The following is an 18,691-nucleotide window of genomic DNA, read 5'->3' on the forward strand; positions in this document are numbered from 1 at the left end:
CAGAAATATGAAAATATACATGAATATGGAAGACCAAATGACAGCTTTACAGACCTATTGTAAAAATTTGCTATTTCCTTCTTCATCCATCTCCAAAAATAAAAAAAGTAAGTAAAACGATTGAAATGCTATAACACATTGTCCTGACACATGTGCCCTTCCCCATTGCCCCCCCCAAAAAATCTTAGGAAGTCTGGTGTGGAAGGCAATTAGTAAAGAAATAGAAAACAACAGAAGAGTTAACCAGGGCACTGCTATCAGTTTCACATGGAGCCAAAGAACAAATGAACATTTCCTACTAACAAGCAATATATGATATATCTGTAATGTAGATATGTATACACAAACACAGGTTCAAGAGTGTTTTTAAATCTAGTTTATCCAGTGAAATCTTGGAAGTCGACTTAATCAGTTTAAGCATCCAGGGAAGATAGACTAGAAATAGACAAGGGCAGAGCAAGATCCAGTGGCTGGAAATTGAAAGATGGACAAAACACAACAGAAGTGTAACTCCAAGTTGCAACATATACTGCTTTAAAACTTAGATTAGCAGCTACACAGATGTTGTAATTCAGCCAGACATTAGTGGCCTGGATAATAAAAATCAGTGGAATAAGTTCTACTACAGAAAGTGAACACAACATATTACTTCAGCATTTAAAAACAAGAAACAAACAAAAAAAAATATTTAATAGGCACTTCTGCAATTATTGGGCATCTCTGGTGACCAAAAGCACACACAATTTTTACAGACTTTGGGCTGTTCTTCCCACAAGACAGGAGCTCATTTGTAAAAGAATACTGTAATGCACTGCATAAAAAGGAGTAAGGACCCCCTGTCATAAAGAACACTTTCCAAGACAAGACTTCTGCAGAATATTACTTCAAAAACTAAAGCCGTAGAGACGTAACATAGTAGAAGATTCAACCAGGCAACCAAACTCCAATACCAGTTTCAGCACTAGAGTAAATTGAACAGTCTACACATGACTGAACATACAGCTTGGGAGCCACAGGACAAGTCTGCTCCCTGTGTCTGCCATGTAATTAGATACATGTGACTTTTCGTGGCTCACACAATGCCTGTTCAATAACCTCACAGAGCATTAAGTACACAGGCAGTATATCAATAGTCTGCTTAATAAAGATGTAAGCTCATCACAACAGCAAACATCAGAATTCAACTTCTTTAGAACAGGCTAAAGGGTTCTCAAACTACAAAATTTAGTTTAGTTTGTGTCTGGTCCATCTTATACCTTTCAAAATAAATAAATATATAAATTAATTAATAAACAGCTCCACAAACAACCTCACACAACCAAGCATCAGACACTGTCAGACCAAATGCCAAACCATCTTACCATCTTGTTTCAGACTATAGCAATGCTTAGGAAAGTCCGTAAAAGAGGACTATGTATAGTGCAATCACCTCATCAATGCATTCTTGCTTTAGTGTGATTTAATGACTTCATAAGCAAGAGAGGAAAAAAAATAATCCCCCTCCATAGATAAGTTCTAATCCCTTTATAGAGCCTTTTTCTACTTTTGGCCCAAGTTTTTTGCTCCCTTTAGTGCAAGTTACTACTTTTTGATATACAGAATAGCTAAAGCTACCTCTGGCATCAGCATCCTCATTAAACGGCTCTATTTATCCTACCCTCCTCCACTTTTTTTTTTTTTAAACATCGGTGTGATTATTTTTATCATCCTTCCCACAAAAAAATTCTAAATATGTACACTAGAGTCTCCAATAAGTTTCTAAATCAAAATCATAAATTAAACGACACATCCATAAAACACTATCTACAGTATCTGAAAAGTCAGTAGTTCTATTACACCCCATTACTAAGAGTATCTGCCTACACTGCAAGCAGGGAACTTCTAATTATCCCCGTTTTTTCATCTGCAAAGCTGCTGTCCTCTTGGCAACATTTCATAGGAAAGCTGGTAAGTGATTGCTACCACCACCTTCCTATTGGGACACCGAACTTACATCAAATTCTAGGACTAGTTTTGAATATATTTTTAAGTATTTCCATTCCAGAAGAACCATCTTTGTTATTTTCATACACACCATGCACCAGTACTATCTCAGTTCACTGATTATCTTATATTTCCAAGACATACATCATGTCATGATACAGAGGTGGTGTTATTGAATGCCGTCTTTGCTTCAATCTTTGCTGCCAAGGCTGGTCCTCAGGAACCCCAGAAGCTGGAGGCAAGAAAGTCTGGAGACAGGAGGACTTTCCCTTGGTCGAGGAGGATCGGGTTAGAGATCGTTTAGGCAAACCTGACACCCACAAACCCGTGGGCCCTGATGGGATCACCCCCGAGCACTGAGAAAGCTGGCAGACGTTATTGCTGAGCCACTGTCCATCATCTTTGGTGGGCATGGAGAACAGGAGGGTGTCTGAGGACTGGAGGAAAGCCAGTGTCACTCCAGTCTACAAAAAGGGCAAGAAGGAGAACCCAGGAAACGACAGGCTGGTCAGCCTCACCTCCACCCCTGGAAAGGTGATGGAACAGCTCATCCTGGAGGTCAGCTCCAAACGTGGAGAAAAAGAAGGTCACCAGGGACAGTCAACGTGGATTGACCAAGGGGAAGCCGTGCCTGGCAACCTGACAGCCTCCTACGGCGGAATGACTGGCCGGGTGGATGAGGGGAGCGGTGGATGGTGCCTACCTTGACCTCAGCCCGGCTCTTGACACCGTCCCCCACCAGAGCCCCCGGGCAAGCTCAGGAGCGTGGGTCAGGCGGGTGGGCAGTGATGGGCTGAGCACGGGCTGAGGGCAGAGCTCGGGGGCTGTGACCAGCGGCGCAGAGCCCAGCTGGGGGCCTGTAGCCAGCGCTGTGCCCCAGCTCAGCACCGGGTCCCGTCCCGTTCAGCTGGGTCATCGGTGGCCTGAGGGGACGGAGCGCAGCCTCGGCAGGTCTCCCGATGGCACAAACTGGGAGGAACCGCCGGGACACCAGCAGGCCGTGCTGCCCTCAGCGAGGCCTGGGCAGGCTGGAGAGCCGGGGGGAGGGGACCTCGTGGGGTCCCACAGGGGCCAGCGCGGGGTCCTGCCCTGGGGAGGGACAGCCCCTGCACCAGCACAGGCTGGGGGGGGGCTGCTGGGGGGCAGCTCTGCGGGGAAGGGCCGGGCGGTGCTGGGGGACAGCCGGTTGCCCGCGGGCCAGCGGTGGCCCTGTGGCCGAGAAGGCGGGTGGGACCCTGGGGCGCGTTAGGGGCAGCGTGGCCAGCGGGTGCAGGGAGCTGATCCTGCCCCTCTGCTCGGGCTGGTGAGGCCCATCGGGAGTGCTGGGCCCAGCGCTGGGCTCCCCAGTCACGGGAGACGGGGAGCTGCTGGGGAGGGCCCAGCGGGGGCTGCGGAGCTGGTGAGGGGCCTGGAGCACCTCCCTGGTGAGGAGAGGCTGGCAGAGCTGGGGCTGTGGAGCTGGAGAGGAGAAGGCTGAGGGGGGATCTCATCAGTGTAATCAATTATCTTAAGGGTGAGTGTCAAGAGGATGGGACCAGGCTCTTTTCAGCAGTCCCCAGCGACAGGACAAGGGGCAACGGGCAAAAACTGCAACAAGGGAAGTGTCTGAATATGAGGAAAAACCTCTTTACCTTGAGGGTGACAGAGCCCTGGCCCAGGCTGCCCAGGGAGGCTGTGGAGTCTCCTTCTCTGGAGATAATTCATAAACCCACCTGGACGTGATCCTGTGCAACCTGCTCTGGGTAAACCTGCTTTAGCAGGGGCTTGGACTAGATGATCTCCAGAGGTTCCTTCCAACTCTGACCACTCTGTGATTACATAAATGCCTTATTAAGAACAAACACTCCAGTTGCCCATCTTCATTTTAGGGCAGTATCTAAGAAAGACCCAGTTAAACCAGCATAAATCAACTAAGAAAGCATAGAAAATGAAAACTAAAATAATGCCGTTTACTTTGCACTCAAACTTTATGGGGTTTACCCACGCCTGTGGTATTTAAGATGCATTAGGTTTCCCTGAAAGCAAAACAAGATGTTCGTTCCCAAGAGCTTACAAACAAGGCTTGTGACAGTGAGAGAGGGCATCAGCATGCCAGAGAGGTTAAAGGAAGAGCACATTGCTTAGGCAATTGAATAGCAAGATTTAACTTAGTAAAACCAATTTTGACAGCTGGGTTGACAAATTAAGCAAACAGAGTTAAACAGTCTGCTACAGTTTAATAGCCAACTATTTCATCCATCTGTTTGGGTTCACTGGGCTTCCTGTACATTGGATTTACACGTATCTCACTACAACTGAGCAGGAAACAAAGTCAGCAACATCAATGCATTTGTTAGCCTATCTACAGTCAGTATAATTTAAGTAGGTTTGAGAAGCAGAATATTAAGTGTGCCTTTTTACTGTGTGCATCTTCAGACATTTCTGGTATTTGAAAATATAGTAGCCAAGATCCTGTGGCATGTTACAACACATAAAATAGATCTTCAAAAATCAAAATGCTTCTCAGGAAATAACAAAAAAAAGTTAAGTCACTACACTGCACATTAAGACAGGACAGCCTTTGTGGCACCGTAGCTCTCCATGATGCCCCCAAAACTCTTGTTCTGTACCTTTCACCCACCTAAGTCTTCAAAATACTTAAGACAAATTCCACAAAAGCCTTGAGATGTCCTGCTTCCAGCTGCTACCAATCCATCTTGAAAAGTAAATTAATTCTTCAGGGAGCTCTACACTTCCACACACATTCCCACTTGCATACCCTTTGCAGCTCTCAAGCACTCTGTGGGATACCTGACATCTAGAAGAACTCCTGTTGTCTTTATTTTTCCCCATTTAAAATATTTGTGACACTACCATGACAATTTCCCCTCTTCAGAGAGCAGGAATTTTTTTTACAGCAGGATGCTCTTGAAAAGTCATAAGATTTCATGTCACCATTCGTTTACACCTTAGCTTAGGCAACCAGGAACAATGTCAGAATGGGCATGGGAGGAGCAGAGCGGTGTCGGTTTCCAAATTAAACTGGTTTTCAAGCCAGGTGTGAAGCCAACACCTTGTCAACAAAAAACTGAAGGCTACACAAACATAGAAGCGGCATAGTGCTGTAAGCTCATTTCATCGGTATTTCAAATATTTTGGCAGTGTAACACACTACAATGCATCATGCAAACATGACTTGTTAGCCACTCACAACTAAAACTGAGGACAATGTCCAGAATAACATATTCCAACAAATTAGTCCATCAGAAAAACTTTAAGCATGCTTCTAGAATGAAACGTCTTTTCATGATGTTTCTCATGGAAGAATGCTGCTAGCTCATGTTTGCAACTCAAAATAAAAAACCTCAAAAAACACCTCACACACACTGCCACCTGAATGACACTAAATAAACCATCTCCTCTATTTAATAAACAATTCCGAGACTCCCCAGTCACATCACTGTACCTGTACCTGTCCCTGTCCTAAATCCTGCCCATGTTAAAATTTTTCTTTCCCTCTACCCCCAGTCCAACTCGGTCAAAGCAAACCTGGAGGACGGGGCAAAAACAAGTTCTAAGACAGCTTTGCTTTATTTGTCTGCTGTTGTTCAATGAGGCTTACAGACCCACTTGAGCTCAACCATCCCATGTAATCTCCCGAAAACTGCAACTGCTACTATTTCACATGAGATCAGGAATTCACCCAAGAAGAGCTTGTACAAGGGAATCCCTAGGCAGCCCTGCCTCCTGGGTACCTTGCAGCCTAGCTGTTCTACACATTACTCCCCTATACAAGATACAACACTAAAATGTCATCAGCTTATTAACACTTATCTTAATCTTGCCAAGTTTAAACATTTGACTTTATTTTGTTTTCACCTACAGCAATCAAATGTGTTCCATGCTACAGATGTTTTAATAGTTTTTCCTGCACAGCCAACAAAACCATAACTTATTTGGGATCGGTTGATGGGTCTGCCCCATCTAACCCGGTGGTGGCCAGTGCCCCCACCCCGCTGGAGCTGCTGAGGAGAGAGGCTGCAGTGCAGACCTCAGGCTGCAGGCAGTGCCCAGACCTTTCTCCTGGGGCAGGGACAGGCAGCAGAGCTGCCTACAGAAGGTGTGCCCAGGCGGAGGGGCTCCTGGAGCAGGCAGCTGAGCTGCAGGAGGCAGTGGGAAGGATGCGTCGTGTCAGGGAGGCTGAGGAGGAGTTAGAGAGCTGGTTCCAAGCGCAGTCTGGAGCGGACCCACAGCCAAACATCAAAAGAAGCATGACCAGCAGGTTGAGGGAGATGATTCTCCCCCTCTACTCCACTTCTGTGAGACCCCACCTGGAGTACTGCATTCCAGCTCTAAGGCCCCCAACATAACAAGGACATGGACCTGTTGGAATGAGTCCAGAGAAGGGCCACGAAGATGATCAGAGGCTGGAGCACCTCTCCTATGAAGACAGGCTGGGAGAGTTGGGGTTGTTCAGCCTGGAGCAGAGGAGGCTCCAGGGAGACCTTACAGAAGCTTTCCAGGACCCAAAGGGGGCCTACAAGAGAGCCGGAGAGGGACTTCTTACAAGGGCATGTGCTGATAGGACGAGGGGTAACGGCTTTAAACTGAAAGAGGGTAGATTTAGATCAGGTATTGGGAAGAAATTCTTTACTGTGAGGGTGGTGAGGCACGGGGACAGGTTGCCCAGAGAAGTTGTGGATGCCCCATCCCTGGAAGTGTTCAAGGGCATGTTGGATGGGGCTTGGAGCAACCTGGTCTAGTGGAAGGTGTCCCTGTCCCATGGCAGGGAGCTGGAACTAGATGATCTTTAAGGTCCCTTTCAACCCAAACCATTCTATGATTCCACGAGTCTCTTAATCACTCATTCTTTTCTAGTCCATTTGATGACCTGTTAAATTCAGTGTAATACAACAACACATTTTAAGCAGGCTGTGTTAGGTTATACGTGAAAATAGTCGCTACACGTTTGCTGTCATTCTCCGAGATGCACCAACCCTTCCCTACCTTACGACAATGCCTGCCATAGACCAGGGAACCTTCCCATTCCCAAAGGTAGCATTGCTGCCCGGGAGAGACACAGCAGAGAGCCATCCCTACCCACACAGCCGTGCCTGCACACGCGGGCAGGCTTCTCCCGACGTGGTTGCGGAGGAGCTGCGCTAGATGGCAGCTTTCCCCCGTGCGGTCCATCCTCCCACACACGCCTCCGCACGCCGCTCTCCCTACACCTCCCAGGTGAGGGAAGCACGTAGGACGCAGCGGCATGCTGCTCTAACAAAAGGTTTTGAAGAGACAGTTCAGCTGCACAGCTGAAGCAGTTTCTAACTATCACAGAACAGAAAGCTTTTAAAGTACCATATTCTGATTTCCTTCTGTTTCTTTACAAAAACCAAGGGTGTCAAAAAGTCTAGGTTTAACACAAAAAAATAACCCTCCACAAATACAGCAGTTGTGGCAAAGGGAGCAAAGCCTCTGACATTATCTAGCAAAGGGCAGATGTTTCCATGCATACTCTATCAATAGCTGTTAAATTATAGCTCGAGAAAAAAAAAGTAATTCCAACCTACCACATTTCTGCATAACTGAATCCTCTCCTGAGCCAAGTCATACTCTGTCCAAATCTTCTGCAATTTTTCCAAGGAACATGGAACAGTGAGACATCCTTCTGTAACCACTTTTATGGTTTGAGAGAGCTGCTCCCCAAAACAACTGTTCTTATTTGTGTACCGAAGTTGTAAGGAGGAAACAATATTTTACCAGGATTTTTTTTCTCCCCAGAACTGAAGCAGTTTAAAAATCAGTGCTATTCGGACTCCTGAAACATACGGATTGAGATAGCACTTGTCATGTTAATAACCGAGTTTCTTTCAAAAAGTAGCAGCAGCAGTCTGTCTCATTCAGCTGGGGGTTTTTTGTTGGTTTTTTTTTTTTTTGAGGAAGGACCAAGAATACATACAATACATTCATTATACCTTAGTATTGACAAGGCTGTACGTGTACAAAATTCCCTCCTGCTCTCAATTTCCCTTTTGTCCTATTTCCTCCCTTGGTTGTTTGGGTTTTTTTGGTTTTGTTTTTTTCTTTTTATTCATCTTCCACAAACACATATACCAATATATACATTCTTTCTTAAAGGCACTGATGATCATTTCTATTTCAAGTTTTCTTCCCGTTGCAGTTTTGCCTCTTCTTTTAAAACCAGAAGAGTAATTTGGGTTACCCAAAGAGATACACCTCTCACAGCAATACAGATACCCAAGGAACTCTGACTACCCAGTTACTTTTAACAACTAGCTGCATCTTCCTTGAAGACTGAATTGAAAGCTCTTCCTGCAACAGCTACGGTAAAGGAGCAGAAATAAAGCAAAGTCATCTGATGAAGACTAAGAAGCAGACAATGCAAATTCTAATGTGAGCTTACAAAAAGCTCACATTTCAGCCTTGCTTTTGGAAAATACTCCCCTCTGTATACAACACTATATTTTTCTTAGAAAATTAACAAAACAAAACTTCTGGGAAACAAAGAAGCATGCATTACTTCAAGAAATAAGCAGGGCAATGATACGTAGTACTACTTCAGAAAAAAAATACATACCTAACTTCTTTCAGTGCCTTCATCTTAGCAGCCAAACTTCTCATTTTCTTTCCAAAATACATACGTAGGGTTTCCTCAAAACCTTCAGCAGTTTTCCTGAATGCTTCCTTCTTTCTCTGAATTATTTATCATTTTTGCAGCAGTGTTTCAACAAAGACAGGTAAAGACAGTCACAACAGTTAGCCAGTTACTAATATGCAGACCACAATTTAGACTTTTGAAAACTACAGATATGCACACACACACAGATGGCCCTCTTCAAAACACCAATAAAATGCCTAGAAAGACTTACAAACCAATTTTATTTTCTTCAATAGCTCCTTAAAGGTCCATTTAAACTTAACATTTTAAACATTTACACTTAAAGGTTAACGGTTCATTTCCTTCCTCTCATTTCAGTAGTGATGTGTTCAAGTTTGCTAGCATTTTTCATTTGCTAGCAAGTTTTCAAACAACACAGGATTTTTTTCTTCCCTTGCTGAAAAGTTCCTACCCATTAGTTCAAGAAAATCCAAGTCCAGTACCTCAAGAAACTCCTTAGTCTCATCACTACCACACCTCAAAGTGGTGCAGCAAAACAAAAACTCTTGCTGTATGTACAACCACCCTGACCTTCCTACAAGGGATGTTCTTAAGGAATATTCTTGACCCAAAAAAAGCCAACACACCACATCAGGCTATATTCCTCAAGGGGCAACCTGAATTTCAGAGTTCTTGCTCTCATACCATAGAGGTGCCCTTATAGACTCCACTTTAGGTAATGAAACAGTCTTTAAATGTTCTCAGCCTTTCAGACTTGCTACATATTAAAAAAAAAAAAACCAAACCAAAAAAACCCGCCACCAAACAGAAAAACAAATATAGAAAGAAATAAATAGGTTTTTTATTTGCAGATGAGCATCCAGTCTCATGACTGCAGGGTGTCTTTTTTTGAAGTAACCCTCAAAGCTACTACCACACAACACCTTTCTAAAATAAGTCATTGTGTACCATAGTGGTTTTAGCAGGGAGCAAATATTATCTCACTTAAAAGGCTATCCACCACCTTTTCTTTTAAAGCAGTTTACTTGCATTCAACTCAAAATAGTAATTAAAATTTGCAGAAATCTGTTTAAAAAAGTAAATAAATCAGGCTATATATAAGAAATGCTTCTAAGAATTCCTTGCACATTCAAGTATTTTTTTCTTAGCTGCAGGCATGTATTCTGTTGCTTGTCAATTTAGTTTACATAGAAGTACACAAACATCCTATCTTCAGTGGATGGAGAATCTGTGCAACAACGGATTAGCATTCGTAGCAACACAGGTGTTCTAGGCAGAGGTAACAGAGTAGCAAAGCCAGTTATGAGTAGTTTTATTCTGCAAGAAAGTCGTATGCAAATTCAGGTTTGGAGGTTTCAAAGGGATTTACACAATGGCAGATTTTCCTTTCGTATCTGTAGAGATAAGTGTTTGCACAACATTTTTCTGAATTCATGCAAATAGCTTTTCACACAATCTCTTCTTACTACTGCTGTTTATCACACTTAAAACCATTCACACCATTTTTAAGCCTACCAGTAACTATTACTAAGTACTGCGTTTCTCTCAGATAGTGCAAGGAACTTCCCCTGCAAAGAAACATAAGCATATTTTCTATTAAGCAGCAATTAAGGAAATACTAATTCTTACCCAGTTCTATTCCACAGCTGCTACGATTCTGTGAGGCTTAGGAATTTTCAGCCCAACACATAGAAAGCCTTCTTCCCTGTAAGTGAGTAAAAAAAAAAAAAAAAAAAAAAAAGAAAAAAAAAAGCAAGAATTGCATCCTTATACACAAAGCATGTTTTTAATCACAAAGTGCAAAGCTATGTGTTCAAACTGAACACCTACATCCAAACCAGCAATTTCATCAAGTGTGGTGGCAAGCCAGTACATACACCAAGGGGAGCTAGAATCCAACTTGGACTGCAAAACATGAGCTAACACACACTGACAGCATCTCCCTGCACCAGGGCAAGACAAATCTCCACTCAACCAGTTTAATCCAAACAACAGTGCACAGCTGAACTGCAGTACAATGAAACCGTAAGACATAAGCATTGTCAGAAACACAACAGGGAGGGAAGCACCCTCTTTGCATTTCCACATACCTGAAAGCTCACACTTCAGCTGTTGAATCCTTGGTTCTAGTTCCTTCTGCCCCTGCAAGAGATATACATTCTCCCTTCCGAGAACTTCTTTGTCTTCATACAGCTTCTGATCTGGTCTTACTTGCGCCAAACTGGTGTCTGACACCGAGGTAGAAGCTAGCATTTTTTCCCTTTTACAAATTAATTAAGATAAATTAATTAAAAAAAAAAAAACCCACACATAATGTGCATTCTTTCATGCTATAGTAATTTCAGAAATGACCACAGACCACCACATCAAAAAGACCATAGAAGCACCCACAGTCATGCTTTACAACTTCAGAATTTGCATCCCTCTCCATACCAGTCTTCACAAAGACACAACACAAAGGAAAAACATACATCATTTGAAGACAACCCTTTCTATGTTTTCACCAACTCAAAAGTCTTTCCCATCAAAAAAAACCCTTACAATACCACACTGCAGATCCAGAAAAGTCAAGATCCATTGTAATTCAAGCCCTCTATCTACCAAATAAGCCAAAGCACTTTAAGGTTAGTGTTTTGGATCTATAACCTTAAAGTTATTTTTATAATGAAAAGTGATGTGAAGCATCTGCCCCAGAGTACTGTGACAATACTGTATGGTACCAAAGCTCCACTAGACCCCACATCAGCTTCATCCTCACCTGTATGGCTTTGGTTACACCCTAACTTCTTTTCTTCTCAATTTCCTTTGCAGGCATCCACTCAAAAATGCCTGCAATGTGCAAAAAGTTAAAAGATGCCAGAACGTACAGAAATGGAATAGAGAATCTGCTGGCTGCTCAGGCCAGTCAGGATACCTCATTGCTGCGTGCCACAACAACAAAAGGCTATTTCTTCTTTAAAAGTCAGATTCAGAGTATATTGATAACTCAGAAAACAGGGCAGATCAGAGTATCAACATAATTCAGGATGAGGTACTTTAGACTTTTTTGAAGAGCACCTCATTTCATATTAGTATTTATTAACAGCATAGACTTGCCTAAACGATCTAATTGCAAAATGTATTTGGATAACATGCTGGTATGTGGAAGGGCATGCCCCTCAGGTGATTCATTACAATGTTTAAGAAGCTCAAATTATGGAACATTAGCAAATTCTAAATAAGTTTTTTTGGAGAACATTACTTCTTACACCATCTCAACTTTCTGAATGCCAAGTACCATCTTTCCCACCCACAAACATTTTTCTCAGCAGCCTGTTGCCATGGCAATTCTAGCAACTGTAGGGCAAGTCTCTTTAAAAAGATTTCTTAGAACAACTGTAACTGCCAACTTACCACCATGTCTTGTCAATGTAATTACAAGTTGCAAAGACACCGTAATCCCCTAAAGCTTACTTCAAACCATGGTTGCTGGCTTTCTTTCTTATAAGGACACATTGTTACATTCCTACACAAATAAATCACCAAAATATGTTTGTCCTGCTAGGTAAGTGTACTTTTACATTCCACTTATGCACCCAGGGAGTTTTTAACAGAGTTAAATAAATAGGGGATAACTAGAAAAAGACTCAGGGACAAGCCTATGAAAAATTCATAGATGCTAAAACAAACATTGCATTGCCTGTCACTGCAAAATCTCCTAAAAGCCCGATGTCCTGCAACCTTCGCTCTCAACTAAGCTTTCCACTATGTTCTCCTCTGCTTACTAGCTGCTACACCTTCCTTCTTTTTCAAAATCTTGCATCAAGATATATGAGAATTGTCTGTCTCTGGAAATCAAACACTGGCTAGATAGCCTGTGCTTCCTCAACAACATGAACAGGTTTCTACAGATTAATGTCCTAATTCCCACTACTGTAGCATGCACACAGACTCACATATACTCACTTCCACTGAGTGCCTGTATTACTTCACTAGATAGAAAGACAGAAACTGAACCTCGTATTTTAGATACTCACTTCCCCCTTAATCTTCTCATACACCCATATCTCAGTAACTAAGCTAATCAGATCACTCATATAAAGTTTTCTGTGATGTTCCACTGCCTTACTTTGGGGCAAATATACAGTTTCCAGTAAAATTCTGATTCCTTGAGCTGGCAGCTGCTGGGTCCACACACTGTCTCAGGGTGTTGTGCAGCGTGTGATCAGATCTGTTTACGCACAGTGGAAATGAAACTTTTATCTTCCGATGCTGATTCTTCACAACATCTACTTCTCTCTCTTCCACATTTTTAGTGTTCCCTGGAGATGTGCATCTTTCAGTAACCCCCCCTTGGCCACCTCTTCTCCAATATCTACTTTTTCATACTTTGCTTGGGCAATAATGGTACCATCTTTGTGCTTGGCTTTATGACGTATTCTTATTTCTTTTTCAAAAACCAGGCTGCTCAAGAACTTCTTCCCCTGTAATACAAAATACAATGAAGTTGTGTATTGGACACTGAATACTTTTAGCTGAAATCAGCCATCTTTCTTCTAAGAAAGAGAGGACATGTTTAAGACCAAAACCCAAAAAGCCACACAGGTAAAACTTATATTTAACACATTTATTCTGGAACAATGCTGTTATCTGTACGGCTACAAATGCACCTGATCTAATCACTGTCAATGCCAGACTGGACTTCAACACCAATACTTCTACCTCACTGTTCAGCTTCAAGGAATTCAGTGTCACACAAGTGACAGAAGTCCAAAGTCCCATCAGCTCTCAATAGAAGTTGGCAACCAGGTTATCCAAGTCTTTTAGAGGATGCTAAACCAACTATTTAACAGCATTATACGCAACAATATGAAAAAAATATTTGAAGTATTACATTGTTTAACAGCCTTTCAATAAGTGGTCCAGAAGTTGAAACAGAAAATAGTGACAAATGAATCATCACGTGTATCTGCCCTATGGAAATCTACCTTACTGAAAATACTCATTTAGAAACTGGGAAATTCCAGAATTGGCAGCTATCAGTTTCATCAATAATATCAAAGAAAAACAGCTTTGAAAGACTGGGGAATGCACTCAAGACTTTCACATGGCATCTGGGAGAAAGTTATCTTTTATTAAGGGGTTTTTTTCTTTTGTCCTACTGCTTCTAGAAGTAAGTTGATTTTGCTGAAAATTAAGAATGGAAGGGGGCAGGAAAGCTATACAGAGCATAAAGCTTTATTTCAAGCAACAAGAACAGTTAAAAAAAAAATCCAACAACACACAAACAAAATAACACCCCAGGGAACTGGGAACAGATATTTCTATTCTGAGATTCTCTGTCTTAAGGAATCACATTAAGCAACGTCAATAGGACCACAGGGATGAGATCATATACAAAGGGTCTTGGGACCCCTAAACGGTAGAGGGATACAATAAGGCAAGCAGGTCTGCCACCTCCTCCTCCGGCAACTGCTGGTCCCAAGCCACCAGCTGGTGAAGCGTGGGCAGTGCCAGTGACAAGCCTTGAAGCAGCACACCATCAAGACTGCAAGTGATGTCCTAGAAAGGGAGGCTGCCACTAGTGCCACTCAGAAAGACTCAAATACCGGTCCTGTTAACATCAGCTCCTGACTCTTTCACATTCATTGCCAGCCAGCAACAACGACTCACATTTACCTGTTACTATCTCTCTCCTGACCAAATTGTACAAAAGTTTGTATGGTACCCTGGCACACGAAGTTCAAGCAGCTCGCAGATGTAAGTGAATTTATTGCAGGTTCTGTAATCAAGGGAGGGATTTTTCCCCCTGAAGGAAAAGAAACAGAAGTAGTACTCTGTTACCTCAGTGCCAGAAAGAACTTGGGTCAGTCAAAAAAAGACCTGAGGCTCTGAAAATAGCAAAAGCATACTCTAAAAATCACCAGCCAGCACAACCTGAACCATTTCTTATAAAACTGTTTTGGTTTCTAGAGTGTGATAAGGGCTACAGTTCAGACAGCCCCTCCCAGCATGCCCTGCCTTCACAGTTAAACATGCAGCTCTTGGAAGACTCCTCCTGGTGACACTACCAATATTTGCCAGCATCTGCTACAGAACCCATCATCTAAATGCTTCAAAATCTGTGACTCACCTGGTCAAACCTGCTTAAGTTCTGATCAGTTAGTATCCGCAGTCCCCAGAGTCTGTACTTCTTGGCAACACTCGGACATTGCAAGTTTAATGGAATTTCAACTATGTCTGATCTGTTCAGAACCTCAGAATTTCCATAGTCAATGTGCAGTACCTGACACTGAAAAATAATATAAAATATAAATCAGCAGATGTTACACAGATCTCCTACAGAAATATGCACTGAAATCTACTAGAATATAAGCATTTTAACACATGTGTATGCTGCAGAGATTAGAATCTTCCATACTAAGCCTAGACACCCTTCAGAGGAAGGAACCAAGTTAGAGAAATCTCTTATGTTGGCTGCTGTCTGAAAGCTTAGCAACAAAACTTTAAGTAACAAAACAGATCTCTGCTGGCATTTTTTTTTCCCCAGCTAAGGGCTACAATTAAGAAGCACTACAGAAGACTTTATTCAATGAAGAGATACGTAATCCAATGTTTCCATGCCAACCAGCCTGTCTAGGAATTATCATTTTAAATAGGAACCACTAGACTTCTGTATCAGTCACCTAAAGCTGATTAACAACTCTTTCAGGTCATTTGCATCAGTGCTAACATGTCACACGAAGGCTGCCATGTTCACCACTCAGAAGTTCTGATACTCAATTACATTGCTTAACAATGTCAACCACCACTCCTAAATCTCTACCAAGCAATACAAACAGCGCTATGCAAGTATGTCATGTTTTGCCAGTCTTTTCATCCGCACTTTTCAAAATTACAGGTCACTTTAATTTGTGTCCTGTGTATATTCACTGTTTTTAAATGCATTCACACAGCAAGTTTCAGAAAGAGGAGCTGCATTTATTCCTATCATCCTGCATGTAGAACTGACACACAATTAAAGATTTTTTAAAAATGGTTCCTGCCTTTTTATTTTCGATCACTTGCTGTACCATGCATCTGTGCCAACATCCATCTTCAGAAAAACAGCCACCATAAATCTGGAAATTAGGAAAAAAGGATCAAGAATAGCATTCTGAAAATAGAAGTATACCTCAAAATGGTATTTGTAATACATTACAAATCATATTTTCATACTTTCCTATAATTATCCCATCAGCAGTATGAAAACAAAGTAATGCATTTGATATCCTCTCTCTCATAACAACATATGCTAATGCTTAAAAAACATAATCCTCTACTCTAAAAACAATAGCTCAAAGAAAATTTTGCAGCTACAAAACCACTAACATTTTATACAGTAGGCTCCCATGGCTTTTCTGTTAATGTGTTGCTACAGTGTTTTATTGACACTGATGGCTTAATAAGCCCAACAAAGAAACAGGCCAGTCACACCACAAACATACCGTGTTTGCTGTCGGTGCGTTTTCTTCCTTTTGAAGAGGAATGTAGAAGATCATTTACCTGCGCACACAAACAGTTCAGACAAACAGTTTTCTTTAAACTTTATGTTGCAATAAGCCACTACTAGTTCACAAACAAAACCAAAAGCTGTCATCACTCTTTGTATGCTTGTTATGGAACTGCTGTTAAATATGTCCTTGTTATCTTCCCAAGAGTACTTTCTCCAGCACATTTAGTGTTACAGGTTTTTGATTCCACACCTGACATGGAGCAAAGAATCGCTTCTCTGAAAAAGCACTGCTCTCCTGTTAAAGATAAGCCATAATGTATACTGCACAATGAAAGAGAATTCAGCATTCGGTATGCATATATATTTTCTTACGTATGTATATATACACACACACGCCCCTTCTTGTAGTACTTTCTGAGCACTGAAGACTGAAGTGCAGAAAGGCTGAAATGCAGAAAGATTTAAAATTTGCTCACACAAAATAACCACCTTCTTTAGGAAAGCCAGCAATTCTTAAAGACGTATTAAGAGAATATAGCCCACAGAATAATCAAAGATCAAGAAAATACCTAAGCAAATGGCTTCACAAAATTAAGGCTTTTACATCCAAGTGAAAAACAAACTCCACACATACACAGCCTACCTACCTTACTAATATCAGGTTTGCCAAAACCTACGCTAGCCCAAGGACAAGCTTCTGCCAGTGCACAGCTTAATTTCAAGAGGTCATTACATCTACTGACATTCTAAAAAGCGTGGAGAGAGAGTATGAGTTATTAACTGTCACTTTTAATAGATACTTGATGGCTTATAACAGCCAAAAATTAAATAAAAGCAGTGGCCCTGCTGTTGAGACAAGTAACACCCCACCTCAAGCTTTCAAACTTCATGATTTTAGTTGCATTTGTAAGCCTGCTCTCACTTTCATCCAAAAATTAATCAAACTGATCAGGGCAGGTAGCGTACCCCAGAGAAACAGTTTGCAAGGAATGTTTTTAACAATTTAATTACCAGATTCTGCGAGCAGTATGCAGTTCTTACTTGTCAATCAAATTTTAGTATGTATTTGGCATTCTTTTTTTTTTTTTCTCTCCTTAATACAAGGAAACAACAGCTCTGGCATACTCCTCGTTCTCCTTACATGCAAGACTTGGGTTTTGGTTTGGCTGAGAGAAGCAGTCGTTCCAGTTACAACTTGGTATCTGCACCACTGCAAATCTGGGTCAATTCCAGTAACACGGCATTTATTAGACAACATTCTACTCGTAATTCAAAGGAATGGATCCAGAGCTCTGAGCAGGAAAGAAAACATTAGTGCAACTAAGCATTTTGTTAACTTTAGAAATACACTCCTAACTTTTGTACCTTACAATATTAATTAAAACACTGAGTCTCAGAATGCCAGAGTAAGAACCTAAAGGAGCACTACCTATGACTACTGCATCAAAAAATCCCTTTACTAGAAAAAACTGTTCCATAAACACAATGGGTAAGGTTTGTTCCCATCCCTGTATTCCTACTAGGGACAAGCAGCATTACCTTCTCCAACCGGCTCAAAACTACCCAGCTGTTGATTAAAACACACACACCAATCAGCCAGCAGACCAAACAGAGAAGGCAAGTTTTGGTACCCATTCTGGATTTTCCCCTCTCCTTACTGTATCCCCCACCTTAATGAAAACTACCCATCGTTTGGGGTATTTTACTTTTTCTCACTCCCCCCATCCAACACCCTTCTGCCCATCTACACAAAACCTGAAAGGACCAAACATCTCTGAACCATCTCGGTGTCAAGCTTCACTGGCACTGCCCCAAATGCTCAGCAGTCAGTAGTGTAGGGGATCCACCCCCAGCAGGGCTCCAGCTGCCTCCTGCAGCATTCTTCAGCCAACAGCAAATACTTTTAACCCTCAATATCTGATTTGTTTCTTTTTTGCCTACCAAATATTCAAGAAAGCTCTGCTGCAATTCAAATCGATGGATGAAAAAATCTTTTTTGTATTTCGGAAAAGAGTAACTCGTTGCAGTTTAAAAGGAAACAACAATACCTACAATTCTGAAATCTAAATGAACTTCCCCACCACCACCCATTATCAAATGCTGTTATTTATTCTATTATACCATTTATTTCTACAGAAACTTGGGTGGGTGGATGTGCAGATTAAACACCTCAGTTAAAACCAAGCAGTTCCCTGAACCCACCTCTGCCCAAAATGTTACGGCATCTGCAACTTCAGGGAGGGGAAAAAAAAAAAAATTAATTCTCAAGCTTATGTGCTTGTTTTGTTTCAAAAAATACCTCACGTTACCTTTGCCATGTTCTGCTCTCCAGCCATGCCAACAGCTTCTGACACGCTCCATGCTCCCCTGCAGCCAAGCACGCTCGGCCCCCGCATGGCCCGGGGGCTCCTGAAAAACTCTTTTTTTTTTTTTTTTTTACACGAGGCCACCCCACACGGCTGGCAAAGCTGGGCCCCCACCTCATCATGCGGCCCCACACCCCTGGGGACCCCCGGCAGCAGAGCCCGGGGGCAGCCTCCCCCAGGCAAAGCGGCCCTGGCGCTACTGGAGGCCTGGTGAGCATGGTAAGCCTGGTGTTGAACAAACCATGGAGC

At 42.2% G+C, this 18,691-nt stretch overlaps 1 protein-coding gene across 1 annotated transcript in view; it reads right to left on the reverse strand.

Moving 5' to 3' along the window:
* STK31 (serine/threonine kinase 31) overlaps positions 1-18,691 on the reverse strand; it is a 42,617-nt gene that overhangs the window by 20,965 nt on the left and 2,961 nt on the right. Inside the window, 9 exon segments of the mRNA XM_040593585.1 lie at positions 7,533-7,686; positions 8,555-8,681; positions 10,699-10,862; positions 12,711-12,927; positions 12,930-13,065; positions 14,715-14,873; positions 15,628-15,702; positions 16,724-16,822; positions 18,279-18,307. Coding sequence (XP_040449519.1) covers positions 7,533-7,686; positions 8,555-8,681; positions 10,699-10,862; positions 12,711-12,927; positions 12,930-13,065; positions 14,715-14,873; positions 15,628-15,702; positions 16,724-16,822; positions 18,279-18,307 — 1,160 coding nt within the window.

Source organism: Falco naumanni, chromosome 4, assembly GCF_017639655.2.
Source record: "Falco naumanni isolate bFalNau1 chromosome 4, bFalNau1.pat, whole genome shotgun sequence".
Lineage (NCBI taxonomy): Eukaryota > Metazoa > Chordata > Aves > Falconiformes > Falconidae > Falco > Falco naumanni.